The sequence below is a fragment of the Centropristis striata genome, chromosome 4 (genome assembly GCF_030273125.1).
Source record: "Centropristis striata isolate RG_2023a ecotype Rhode Island chromosome 4, C.striata_1.0, whole genome shotgun sequence".
Taxonomy (NCBI): domain Eukaryota; kingdom Metazoa; phylum Chordata; class Actinopteri; order Perciformes; family Serranidae; genus Centropristis; species Centropristis striata.
In genome coordinates this window covers 24,979,882-24,993,789 of record NC_081520.1, presented here as the reverse complement: position 1 = coordinate 24,993,789, position 13,908 = coordinate 24,979,882, and the positions used below count along the sequence as shown (strand labels likewise).

The window sequence follows — 13,908 nt, the reverse complement described above, 5'->3', positions numbered from 1 at the left end:
GGAACAATGGGTTAAAAAAGACACATTTTGGGACATTTTACATGACTTTTTAAAAGTTTTTTGTACTGCCTATCTCTCAGGTAAGCTGAACACCAGTTATGTGCAGTCGGGGTGAGGGTAAGGTTACAGTATAGTACTTGATGTACTTTCACACCGACTGTTCAGGTGCAGTGGACCCTCTCTGGCCTCGTACGTCACTTCCTGTTGTGTGCGTCTGCGGGCTGCTGTGCTGTCTGGCTGGGACGGAGGGCTCCACGCTAAGCAGGCGACTAACCATATTAAACCCATAAAGAGGCGGTTTTATCGGTCCAGGATTCTGAAATTAGTTTTACTCGTATTCGACATAAATATCCATCAGGTAGGAGCTCAGTGGACTTTATTCTCTCGCTGGCTCGCATATACGCTTCAGTGAACCACTGCAGCAGCAACAGACCAGCACGCCGCTCCGCCGCTGCTGTGAGAAGAAAACAAGCAGTCCGCTAAGCTGTGTGATCATTGACAGAGTTCAATACACACAAGCTGAGGAGTGGTAGCTGCTGGGAGCTTTGTGCAGCGTACCCCCGAGCCTCTTCAAGAACCGACCAGCTGGGGACCTTTTTATCGCTGAAGTGGAGGTGAGGAAAGCCGGGATGATGATGAGAACTAGCGCAAGTGGCTAACTGACATGCTAACTAGCTGTTAGCTTGAAAGCTATTTGGCTAGCTGCCTTGTTTGGTCGTAATGCGGTCATGGTCAGTGTCCTCACTGCTGTCTGTCGCGCCACTTGGCCCAACATGTCCATCAGTTATAGTCGGAGTGTTGTAGCAACTTGTTTACTGAGAGACTAACGAGCTGTCTTGGACTTGAAAGGTAACTTACCGTTTGTTGACTTTGCCTCAGTTAGCTAGTCACTAACGTTACGCTGAAAGCATGAGGATATGTTAACGTTACGTTAATGTTTACGCTCCGCAGCTTGTGGCTGTACAGGGTACAGTTAGTGTGTGATTTTCAGACATTCATTAACTGGGTAGTTATATAAAGTATTGGTCTTTATGGTCTCTTTATTTCCTCAAGTGGTGCTACATGTAAACCAAGCACCTTGACGCTTGACTGGATATTATTGTAGATGTCCTGTTTGTTTATATTGTAGTATCCTTTTTGTAAGACTGGTAAAGCTTCAACGGGTGTACAGCGAAACGTTGTTGTTCTTGTTATCTCTAACAACAGCCAGTGTTACTCCAGCCATTATTTTAGTGGCTGAGTAGGTGTAAAGCTATGAACAACCGTGGATGCACCTCTGATGGCTATAAAGTCTGGAGTCGTGGGAAGCCTTATCAGTTTTTTTTATCTTTGTAAACAAAGCCGTTCAAACAGCCTTTGTGTTCTGGTTGACTGTATGCACTGTAATATTCAACCCCATCACTTTCACTGAAATACTGAGAAATTCTGGTAAACCTATTATCTAACATAAGCTGTTGGTTTAGGGCTGACCCTGGATCACCAAGGCCTCTCCACAAACATTCAGCAAGAGCTGTGGGAGGCTGTTCCACCTGACAATACAGAGCTTTGCAGCCATTTAGCTAATTGTTAGATGAGTGGCATGTTTATGATTTGTACTTGACACCACTAGAGTAGCAATATCTACAATATTTAGATATATTTTCACTTTGAATACTGTATGTCAGGGCAAGTTTCATGGGATGATGGAGGTGCCTGAAGGTTTAATATCTAACTATCTATCTTGTGGTCATCATAGTCGTTATGTTAGCCTAATCTTGGATGTTACTCATAAGTGTGAGATAATCAGATATGAGCAGATACTCAGATTTCAGCAGTTTTCTTTGTTGTGGAGTTGTGTTTCAAGGCAACCGAGTGCCTCCAAATATGAGGAATTTATTCAAGCGCAGAGCTGTGGTGAAAACACTCAGATAGGCATCAAGTGCAATACAGCGAGTTTCCTTTGTTTTGAGAAATCGGTTTCATTTTATGTCTTCACCTCAACCTTCCTGGCTGTAGTTTTACTTCCTTTCTCAGGCTCTATTTCACATAGTGCTGGGTGATCTGATCAAAATGTTCTATCGCTATATACGTCATTCCGTATCTCAATGACGATATATATCACTATATAGCATGTATTCTGGTAATTCATTAAATAAGTGAAATAACAACATGGTAAAGCGGCCTATTTTTATGTACTCCTTACTCCATTTTGGCAACACAGCACCTCTATGGTTTACTCCAGCTGGCTCCCTATGTTTCTAATTTCACACATTTTTATATGTAAAAAATATAACTCAGTGCTATGTTTTTATTTAAAATGAGGAAATGAATTGTAAATGGTCCAAAGTTACTCAGCTCTTTTGCTCATACCATACCAGCAGAGAATAAAAATATTTAACAAAGAGTAACAGTGCATTCATTCAGTAAGTTATCAACTTCTGTTTTTTTCTGATATGGATAGTTTATAGCAGATGATCATTGATGATCTTTAAAGCTTTACCAAGCTTTGATTATTATTGATTTTGCCTCTTATGGACACTGTTACACTTTCACTCTCTTTCTGTTCTTTTCCTACAGGTATTACATGAAGTATATATTTTTTTAATCTGAGCCACTGTCGGGCACTTGACCAATAGGAACAGTTTGCACAATTTCCACCAGCTTGTCTGCAGCCCCCTCCCAACCCAGACAGTCTTCTGCCCCAGCATGAATGAAGTCAGTGTTGTGAGAGAGGGATGGCTCCACAAGAGAGGTAAGGAGGCCTCTGGTTTCACTCTCCATCATCTGAGTACATTAAAGTGATAATTCTTGTTAAAATCTATATTTGTATTATTAATACTGCCCCATAGGCATGTATGATGCCTGTCATGTTTATAGTTTCCTCATAATGGAGAAGATCACACAGCTCACTGTGGACAATGGATTAATATCTTGACACGGAGTAGCCATATTAAAGCTGAAAGACAAGCAAGTAGTCAAACATCAAAAATCTTCAACTGTGTGTTTTCCAGGTGAATACATTAAGACATGGCGGCCTCGCTACTTCATCTTAAAGAGTGATGGCTCCTTCATTGGCTACAAAGAGAAGCCTGAGATGTCCAGTGACCACAGCCTCCCACCACTCAACAACTTCTCTGTCGCAGGTCGGTTTGCCCTTCTGGTTGTCAAATATCAGCCTGAGAAGTGTTTTTTAATGTTTTGCTATTGGTGCCTTCGCTGATGTGTCTCTGCCTTACAGAATGCCAGCTGATGAAGACCGAGCGCCCAAGGCCCAACACATTTGTTATTCGTTGCCTGCAATGGACCTCCGTTATTGAGCGCACATTCCATGTAGACAGCAACGAGGAGAGGTAAAACACATTAATATGTTTTGTTAAGTCGTTTTTATGTCTCTTTGGTAGAAAAGGTCCCAGTGAGTTTGCCGCCTGTAGTGGGCAGCCAGTATCCTCCTCCATCCTCCTCAAACTAAACAACAAATCTGGTGACAGGCAGACTGGAAAATCTGCTCAGTGTCAGCCCACTTACACTCCCCATTATTAATTACAGTGTGGTATTTCAATACAGCAAAACAAAAAGTTAAATCTTCAAGTCAGATCAACTTTAGAAATGTAAAAGATGTAGTAGATTAGAATGTATATGACACAAGTATTAACAGTGTCTTTAGAGAAGAATAAAAAAATGTTTTACATGAGTCAGTCATATACAGTAAGGACACAAGGAATAACAGCCAGAATTTGAAAATATAACCCTCCTCCTGCAGCTGTTTATACTGTTATTCATACTGGTTATTTATTTCAATCATGGTTGCGATTGCGATCCCGATGCCGTGACATACCAGCAGTTCGGTGAGAATTGCCATCCTGTTTTCTTTGAAAACATGTGAGATGACAAACTGGCTGAGACCCTGGCTAGCTACATAAACACTTTTCTTAAATTGACACATTGTCAGACTCTCCTCTAGACTCCATGTGGCGAAGTCTTTTGCTTTGCAGTGTAGGCAGTTCTTGCCAATGCTGGAATGGCAACTTGTTCTGCAGGATTTCCACTATTAAATCGGGCTTTCACAATATAAAGAGAAGTGCATGTACATCTGCATTTTTAGAACAGCCAATAGGAACACCCTCTCTGAACTGACCTGTTACTGGCCAAAGTCTCAGGTCACAAGAAAGATTTTCTGAAGCCTGAAAGCAGAGCTAAGAGAAGGTGCAGACGATTAGTTTTCTTTCAAACCACTTGAATTACAAAAACGCTGCGTATCCCAGCTTTAAATGGACCATTGTTCACCACAGGCAATAAAATCCATTTAAGTTTGAGAGAGTAGGAACGACCATCATGCTTGAGATAGAATTCAGTGCCAGATTAGACCTGATTATTCACCCCTAACCAAAGCAATCACTTAGTTTTGTTTACATTGTTTCTGCCAAGAACCAAATCCTAGCAGCCCACCAGATTATCCTCTACCTTCTAAATTTAGCTCGTTAGACTACTGTTTTTTTTCTTGAAGATGTATATTTTTGTCACTGTCAACCACACTTTCTACCTTAAGGCAAAACCTCTGCCAATTCAAACGTTTATAGAATAAATTCAGAGTAATGTACACACGGCTTTGGCTAGATTTGATAAAGGTAATGTGTGTTTTTCTTCTTGTGTAGGGAGGAATGGATGCGATCGATCCAGGCTGTGGCAAATAGCCTGAAGAGTCAGCAGCAGGATGAGGAGCCCATGGAGATTAAATTTGGCTCGCCAAGTGACAGCAGCGGCACAGAGGAGATGGAGATTGCTGTGTCCAAATCCCGCACAAAAGTGGTCAGTATTTGCACAAGCAGTGGCTGGCAGCAGTGTTTGCTGTGTTTGTCCAGCTAAGCCCATCTTTATTGAGCAAGTTGTTTAAACTTTAAGCCTCTTTCTCAAAGCTTTTTTGGTGAAGCAACCTTTAAATGAGTGGAGTGCAACGTTTGCAGATATATTTTGTCTGCTGCTGATTTACTTCAGTGATTTTGAACGGTTCTGGTTTTACAGACTTAGTTTTTTCTATTGATTGCTGACTTTGTCATCTAGTGAAAAAAACAGTGAGTAGAGATGTAGTGCGTATAACCGTTAATGTTTACTGATGAAGTCAAGTTTGAGATTCTTTCAAGTAGTTTTATATTGATTCCTTATCATGTAATCTTATGGACCTATGCTTATTTTTGGGATTTCCCAGTGTGTCTCCCTTATCTACATACCTGTCACAGGCATGTAATGTAAGAGCCAAATTCTTTAACTTGAGGAGAATTATTTACTTTTTCAGCATGACGTCATGTCTCCGGTGTTCGAGAGAAATGTGTGTCTGTGTGTTATACATTACAGTGCAACATCAGCAGTGGGGACAGTATATTTGGGAGCCATTGACTCATAAGAATGCTCATCTCTATTGTGTACATTTTAGACAGGCCTTTTTATTACATAATAGGGGTGTAACAGTACACAAAAGTCACTGTTCGTTTCATAGCCTGGTTCCGTGCAACAAGAAATACCCCAAAATGCATGAGGAAATTATTTTCATTAATTTTGAACTGACAGTAGTGTTAAAGACTGACACAATTCTCCTGCTGGGGACTGAGGTAACATTTTGCCCCTTGGTAACTTTGGTAAACGTTATACAAATCATTGTATTTACACTATACAAATTACGAAAATTTCAAACACTTCTGTAATACACTGTACATCACTAAACAAACACTTTCCCAAAAGGCAACAGGTGACAACAGGCCTTAAACACATGCCCTACAAAGATGGAGCCGGGCCGATAGACAGCATTATACTTGAATGATACGCAACTCCCTCTCTACTGTTGTCATTGCTGACCGGGAACCTGCAGGCCGCTGTTCCACCTCTGTTGTGCTAACTTCAGCAAATGCTGCTAGCAGTGGACGTCTAACAGTTTCCAATTGTAACCTGAGCTTGTGAACTTTGGTTCCACATCACATGCAATAATCTACATCCCGTGTATTCTGCAGGCAGCTGCATGCACTGAACCGTGACAGTTGGGTATGAATCCCCAAACTGTTACAGCGCTATTATATAGGCATAACACATTTCAGAGTCCCATCAGAATTCACAGGTGCACCAATGTCACGGCTTATGTTTGACATTTATTCCAACAGACTATGAGTGATTTCGACTATCTGAAGCTGCTGGGAAAAGGGACATTTGGTAAAGTGATCCTGGTTAAGGAAAAGGCGACAGGGATGTACTACGCCATGAAAATCCTCCGCAAAGAAGTCATCATTGCTAAAGTTAGTGCTGAGTAAAATCGTGCATTAAATTGTTTTGGAAAGTTGCTAGCTATGAGCATGTGGCATTGCTGTCATTGCATGCACTGAATATGTGTATATGTGTGTATTCCTCTAGGATGAAGTGGCACACACAGTTACAGAAAGCAGAGTTCTCCAAAATACGCGGCATCCCTTTTTAACGGTGAGTAACCTGCGCCTGTATTGTCGTCTTAGTTTTTACTGTAAAAAAATAAAGGGACCATTGAATCAGTAAAATGCACATTTAATCTTTGTTTTCTTCCTCTACAGACACTAAAATATGCATTTCAAACGCATGATCGGCTATGCTTTGTGATGGAGTATGCAAATGGAGGAGAAGTAAGTTTTTCCTCTTTGTCATTTGGTCTACAATGGTGTCCAACGTGTCAATATTATACTTGTGTATGACCTTTTGGAAGATGGCTAATTGTAGTAAGGGTGTAAAAAAAAGGAAAGCAAGAATGTATTATTTTTGCCCTTGGTCCAAACCAAATGAACAGAATTACAAATGTGAAAGCACCATAAGGTTTATGAATTTAGGATTTGATGCATCATGGTGAAAGATGCATTGTAGGGATTGCTTTGGTTACTGCATGCACTGGACTGAAAATAATTTTTTTTTTAAATGAAATTACCGAACATGAGGAGTCGTTTTGTTCCTTATTCCTTTTTATTTTTATTTATTTTTTCACCCCTTTTCAGCTCTTCTTTCACTTATCGCGGGACCGAGTTTTCACAGAAGACAGAGCACGATTCTATGGTGCAGAAATAGTGTCAGCACTGGAGTACCTACACTCACGCAATGTAGTTTACAGGGACTTAAAGGTAAGGCGTCTTTTTCTGACGGTGCACTATTCATTTTTGTAAATAAGCCTTAGGGCTATTTTCTATAACCTAAGATTGTCATACACTCTAGACCTGAGATACAGCCATAGCTGTGGACTAGTTTAACTCTAATTTGAATCTCTCACCGCACAGCTGGAGAACCTCATGTTGGACAAGGACGGCCACATAAAGATAACAGACTTTGGGCTGTGTAAAGAGGGGATCACAGACGGTGCCACCATGAAAACCTTCTGTGGGACCCCGGAGTACCTGGCACCAGAGGTAACTACACGACGGCTGTGCACTCTGACATCAATTTGTTTTGCTACCCGGATTATGTAAATCAGCACTGATGCCATCAGGCTCAATAAGAACATGATGAAAGCTAGTTTTGATAAATTGCTAGTTAAATGTTTGAACATTTTAGATTTTGATTTATTGATTTCATCGTGGGGCACTAGGTAAAAGGACAGTACACCTGATAAAAGCTAAAGTTTTTTTAAAATTATTATTCTTTTGGGCTCTTTATGTAATCTTTAGGCTACGGTGACTCTTGCACCACACAATTCTTGTGACTGGTTCTATAATTTGATGAATAATTAAAGTATGTAAAATTAACATATTTTTGCATTATTTTGAGTTTACCAGAAAGACTTGATAAAGATTTGATGGCTACTGTTGTTTTGAGATTTGGAAAGCATGGGCTACAATGTAAACAAAGGAACAAAAAAGATTCTCCTGCTCTGATATTCTGTTTGTTTATTTACCCCTCAACTCTTTTCATTCATTACCCTGTCAGGTGCTAGAAGACAATGACTACGGACGAGCGGTGGACTGGTGGGGACTGGGCGTGGTCATGTATGAGATGATGTGTGGTCGGTTGCCCTTCTACAACCAGGACCATGAGCGTCTCTTTGAGCTTATCCTCATGGAGGAGATCCGTTTCCCCAAGAACCTGGCTCCTGAGGCCAAGGCCCTGCTGGCTGGCCTGCTCAAAAAGGATCCCAAACAAAGGTTTGTGGAATGTGTTTTTTGGACCATACATTGATAATCAAGCGCTACTTAGTAAACGTGAAGAACAATTTGTGCTGATGAGTGGAATCATGAGAACTAGTTAATGTAACTAATAATAACCCACAGATATTTTAGAGATATTTTACAAAAATGAAAATGTGTTTGGTGACACATCACAACGGATTACTGAAAAGTAAAAAGGCACAAGATCTACCCTCTTCCTATTTGCTCTAAATCAAGCCTTTATTTTCCTGTGAGATCAGACATGGTGGAAGACAGAATCTCACAGGGAAAGTAAGCCTTATAGGTAACAAATCTAAGCGATTCTGTCATTTTATTTTATAGCCATTACATTGTGCAGTCAGCATCTACTTCATAATGTTGTGATAATAATAAAAAATTTGTCTATTGCCCCTTTAAACAACAGAATAAGCGCTATAAATGTACGGTGACACTGCTGGTGCTGCAGTACAGCTCAAGGAAAACATTTTGTTCCTGGAATTTTGCACCAGCACTTGATTAGTTTTCTGAATCTTCCACTGTGCTCTGGGGCACCACATATTCAGCTATAAAATAAATAACACCATTATTAAGCCTTTCTTCCTGCTTGATTAGTTTTGGTACAGGGTAATGGCCATAAACAAGGACATAATTGATTGTTGTTTTGGTCGAGCCCCAGTGTTCTGGGAACAGTCGAAGAGCTGCTAATATTAGCGCATAGAGCACTGCCTGTCTGGCCAACACAAGCACCTGTAAGTAGTAAAAAAGAGGGAAACATTTGTCTTGAAATTGGTTAATACAAGTCAGAAGGGAACAAGTGCTTGTCGTACATTTCTAATGACAGTGTTTGCACAATTATCTGTACAAAGAAAAGGTAGCTGGTGAGTGGGTGGTGGTGGTGGTGATGATAGTGTTGTTTTGGTTACAGGCTTGGAGGCGGACCAGACGATGCCAAAGAAGTGATGAGCCACAAGTTCTTCACCTCCATCAACTGGCAGGATGTTCTTGAAAAAAAGGTGCGGTACTGCAGGGGACAAATGACGTGGCATCTAACCCTTTGGTGTTTAGGCTGTCGAAACTGTCGGCCAACTTTTCCTTTTCCTTTCAGCGCTTGTAGCAGGCTCAATTCTCAAGTTATAGAGAAGATACTGGTATAACATGAAACTGGGAGAGCTAATGAGCCCATTGGTACCATGGTGTCATTGTCCGGAAGTGGGCAAAGATGGAGCGTTATAGGGGTTAAAATAAGATAATCAGAATGTAAAATGACCCTGATATCCCTCTTCTTCTCAGCTTATTCCACCCTTCAAACCCCAGGTGACATCAGAGACGGATACGCGCTACTTCGATGATGAGTTCACAGCACAAACCATAACAATAACTCCCCCTGATAAGTGTAAGTATATCGACATCGGCCATATGTGCTTTAAAGCAACTAAAAGAAACTTTCATTCTGTGTCGATTTTGGTGCCCCCTGTGGACAAAAGCAATAGTGTTGTGTCTTGTGTCGTTATATTTAGCGACTATTCTGACTCCTCCAGCGATTCTTTTTCAAAAAAGCGACACGCGACAAATCTAACGAGTAGCAGGTGGTGTCCCAAAGCACTCACAAGCGGCCCAGTCCTCCCACAGCGGTCTCTCCTAGCTGCGTCTCCCTCAGCGTCTAGTTTGCACCAGTCTGCAAATGAAATTGCGGCTCAGAAAGTACCTACCCCAAGCAGGCACTTTCTGAGCCGCTAACCGGTGAAGTTGGGTGGACCCTCTCTCCCAAGCCACACCCATAGCGGCTCACTGGAGGGAAAAGTACCTAATGGAAATGCGCCTATAAAGATCTGGCTAGTGAAAGTTTTTTTTTTAAATGAGTGAAAAAAGACTAAATTATTTTTATATGCAGTTAAAAAGTACTTGTAGTTGCTTAAAGTTTGGAATTATACATTTCTTTGTCTGTTTTGAACTGGTGGATGTATTTTTTCTCTCCCTCCCTCTCTGTATACTCCAGATGACAGTTTAGATGCAGAGGATTCAGATCAGCGCACGCACTTCCCTCAGTTCTCCTACTCTGCCAGCATACGGGAATGATCACTCAGACTCTTGAAGCAGGCAGGCTAACACACGATCACAATCCCACATACACACTTGCACTGCTGGGGAACGACACAAACAAAAACTGGCACAAAACACATTTTCATTTGGTCTTTAACGCACGTACACACACAAACACGCACATACACACACAGACACGCACGTACACACACACACACACACACACACATATCCTGGCTATTCAGACAAGACAGGGATCATGGAGTATGAGATGAACACACGGGCCGTGAATGACTGACCTCAGCAGGTTTGTGTGGATAGACTGGCAGCTTTGTCTCTGTGCGTCCTCTCAGGGTCGGCTTTAGGCTTCCCTGCAGGACCTCTGCTGCACTACACTGGGGTACCACATCAAAGCCTTGACACTTTGAAAACCAGGTTATGCCAGCAAGTACCACCTCTTTACCAGCTGTACCCATGCTACACACGCACACATACCAACCCATGCATAGACTGCATCTATACACACAATCGTACTTGATAGAATTTAAAAAAAACTTAATTAAAATTGGGAAAATGGAAAAGATTTGGGGGAAAAAACAAAATTTTATTTCATTGATTGTTACGGTTTTAAATGTAAAGCCATATTTCTGCATTTTTTTGTGATTTTTTTCTTTTTCTTTTTTTTTTTTAACAAGTGCTCTTTCTGGAACTTGCTGTTACAAATCAAGTGTGGGACTGTTCCTACAGTAGGGGGAAATGGGGACGAGGGGGAGGGGACGAGGGAAGCCATTTCTGTGTTTGCACTGCACGTGTGTATGAGTGAACGGATGAGTGAATGTGTGTGTGTGCGCAAATGAGTGCAGGAGGATGTATGAACAACCATTTTGACTCGACCATCCATTTGTGTCTATTTTCATGCATGTTTTTAAACTGTTGCTGGAATATCGACGAGAGGACACTACACAACACACTCAATGGCCTTTTTTAAAGGGAACAAGCATGTAATTAATGAATGCTGTGACCAGCTTGGCGCTGAATCCACTCAGTCAGGAATAGAAAACTGGGATCTCTTGCATAGCTAACCTTCGCTTTAAAAGCTGCATTAATTTAACTCAAAGTGATGCAGCAGTCAGGTTCTTGGAGTCCCTGTTGCTGTGTCCACACTGACTTACCGACCAACTAGCTGCTGATTGGAGGTGTAAAGTAAGTTTTCATTCAGGCCAGTCTGCCGTGTGTTAAAGAGGAGAATAGAGACTAGACGCTTCTCCACAGATGTTCCCCAACCTGTCTAGAGAGACCAATGTAGACGCACTCAGCCATTCGCTGTCCATGATCCAGTAATTCTCACTCCCTAGCTGGAGAGTTATGCACCAATCTTTTGTTTATTTTATATTTTTAGTATCTGTGTAAGTTTTAAAATTATTTTTGTTCCGTATTTAAAGAATGAGAGTTCAATCGTTACGTTTTCATAATGAGGCCAAAAAAATTGACTGACTCAACGACCGTTTGACGATTAACTTCAAATGATTCCACATCTGATGTTTCAAATCTTTTTTGTTTGTTTTCTTTAATGTTGTGTCGAAGCACTTAAATCTCCATAAATATGTCTGGAGCAACAGTCCGCAGGTTTACAATCCAACCGAGCTGGTCGACCAACCTTCAACCTGCACACGAGGAGCTAATCAAAACATCCGCCGATGTATTAAGTTGAAAGGAAAATGCATTCTTTGAGTCATGACGGCACATGATAACACACACAAGTGCTCATATACACAGGCATTTTATATTCCATATTGCTGGAAGAGATGTTGGTTGCTCCTTGAGCCTCACTAAAGGAACATCAAGATCTTTTTTTGTTTGTCATTGTTTTTGTTTTTGTTTGTTGATTTTTTTTCTCCCTTTTTTGTCCATCTATTTCTCAAATTTTGGAAGACACATTGTCTTGTTTTAAGTATACATTATATACAAAATTATATATTAAAAATTTTAAAACGGCTTTCATTTTGATTACGTTCTTCATTTCAAGGGGTTTTCCATGGGAGGAATGCTTATTTAGTGAAGATGGTAACTATCGGTAATAAGATTTTATATTAGCAATGTATTTCTAGTTTGCAATATCATTCCTTTTCTTAGGCTGAATTGAAAACACTTTATAAATTGCAGGAAAATACTGTTGTTGAAATTAACATCAATTTGATTATTCTTTCTGAAACTAGAGATAATCAGTTCTGCTAATCAGTTAAAATTGTCTATTTTACAGTAGGGCTGAACAATCAATTATCTGATTATGATTATTTTGACTGATATTACAATTGTGATGTGATATACAATATTAAAGGGAATGATAATATTTGCGTCACTCATTTTTCATTGAAAAATATATTAAAACAATTATGGAGTGAAAGAAATAAACATATATATATATATATGAATGGAATTTGTAGCCTATGACATACCTGTGCACGACAATACTTAATTCAGACTGGTATTTTTGACATTATGCCTTTTACAGATAGATAGATATTGCACATGTCCCTGTTGTGACTCAGTAAAATTCTGATTAATTGTTCAGCCCTATCTTGCACAATACATTTTAACAGAACATTTTTCAGACAATGGTTGATGAAGCCAAATCTTTGGATTTGTACTGCAGGGTTTTTAATACTTTAATTGGCAGTTTAATACATTTATTCTAAAGCAGTGTTTAAAGTTTTTTCAAAAACCTCTATTAGCGTTCTGTGGTATACCCCTCATGTCACCTATTCATTTGTTTTCATTAAGTTTGTGTGAGTGACGGTGAGTTGTTTGAATGAAAGTGGTGATGAGGACACAGAAAAGAAGCAGGTTTTGCCTCATCATTGGGCAGCAGGTGGCCCCAGATCCTGAAGATGATAATGTGATCAAATGGCTTTGATTTACAGTTCACAACTCCAGCACCTCTTCTCACTGGCTCAGGCACAGCCATCATACTCTAGCCTAGTGTCCTGCTTAGGAAACGGCAGGATCGGATATCGGAACCACTGCACTGATGGACTCCACTGTGGATTTGCCTTCATTGCTATCATGGCCATAAGGGGGTGCTGCTGAACTTTTTTAATATTGGTTGTGAAGCCATACTCTGAACCTCGCTGCTGGCCACGCTTTAAGCAATGCTTCACAGCTGAACATGCAAGTAAATACCCCTGACCTCTCCTGTAGGCATACACAGGCACAACAAGTGCCTCCTCACTATTGTGTAAATACCAAAAAAAAAAAAAAGCTTGATGGTGAATGCAGCATTCGTAGAAGGGGAGGCCTGCAGCTTTGTAGTCTTTGATTTGCAGCTTTACTATGGTTACCTTGCTTCTCTATATTTGAATGTGATCAACAGTCAGGAATGTCACACCTGATGCTGGTGTAACAAGTTTTCTTTTGCTTGTTGCTGTTAGTTGAGGCTCAGAGGGCAATGAAAAAAGCAATCTTTAAGGGGAAGGCATTGTCCTGGTAGACAGTTTCAGCCCCCCTTTGCAAGACTTTACAATGTAACGGGTGATACCTGCTACACTATGGTAGCTTATAACATTTGCAACTATAATGTGCCAGTAAACATTTTTACTGAATAAAGCTGTGTGTGTCTTTTTTAAGAGTCAACATCTTTAAATCGGGCCAATTTTAGGCCATAAACATACATTAAAATAACTACACTTGGTATTTCTCCTCTCAACTTGTCGGAAAGACATATGCAGTTATTTAGGGAGAAAGGCTTATTTCA

At 40.4% G+C, this 13,908-nt stretch overlaps 1 protein-coding gene across 3 annotated transcripts; it reads left to right on the top strand.

Annotated features, from left to right (window-relative positions):
- The first annotated feature begins 220 nt into the window (after nt 1-220).
- akt2 (v-akt murine thymoma viral oncogene homolog 2) lies at nt 221-13,386 on the top strand. Of its 3 annotated transcripts, XM_059330695.1 has the most exons (15): nt 221-614; nt 2,557-2,731; nt 2,991-3,122; nt 3,218-3,329; nt 4,632-4,785; nt 6,126-6,257; nt 6,373-6,438; nt 6,546-6,614; nt 6,978-7,100; nt 7,254-7,382; nt 7,900-8,114; nt 9,043-9,130; nt 9,408-9,510; nt 10,114-10,214; nt 13,079-13,386. In XM_059330695.1, exons 2-14 carry the CDS (start codon nt 2,686-2,688, stop codon nt 10,191-10,193), a joined length of 1,449 nt encoding a protein of 482 aa, XP_059186678.1. In that variant the 5' UTR covers nt 221-614; nt 2,557-2,685; the 3' UTR covers nt 10,194-10,214; nt 13,079-13,386. The 3 variants fall into 3 exon arrangements, with proteins under 3 accessions (XP_059186678.1, XP_059186676.1, XP_059186677.1); XM_059330693.1 differs by lacking the exon at nt 13,079-13,386 and having other exon boundaries at nt 222-614; nt 10,114-12,153; XM_059330694.1 differs by lacking the exons at nt 221-614; nt 13,079-13,386 and adding an exon at nt 721-849 and having other exon boundaries at nt 10,114-12,153.
- Nucleotides 13,387-13,908: the final 522 nt, after the last annotated feature.

Bases quoted from the DNA above. Each gene is read 5' to 3' on its own strand.
- akt2 (XM_059330695.1), top strand. From the start codon at position 2,686: ATGAATGAAGTCAGTGTTGTGAGAGAGGGATGGCTCCACAAGAGAG. The intron at 3,123-3,217 runs GTCGGTTTGCCC...TCTGCCTTACAG, and splicing joins CAACAACTTCTCTGTCGCAG to AATGCCAGCTGATGAAGACC. The intron at 6,258-6,372 runs GTTAGTGCTGAG...GTATTCCTCTAG, and splicing joins AAGAAGTCATCATTGCTAAA to GATGAAGTGGCACACACAGT.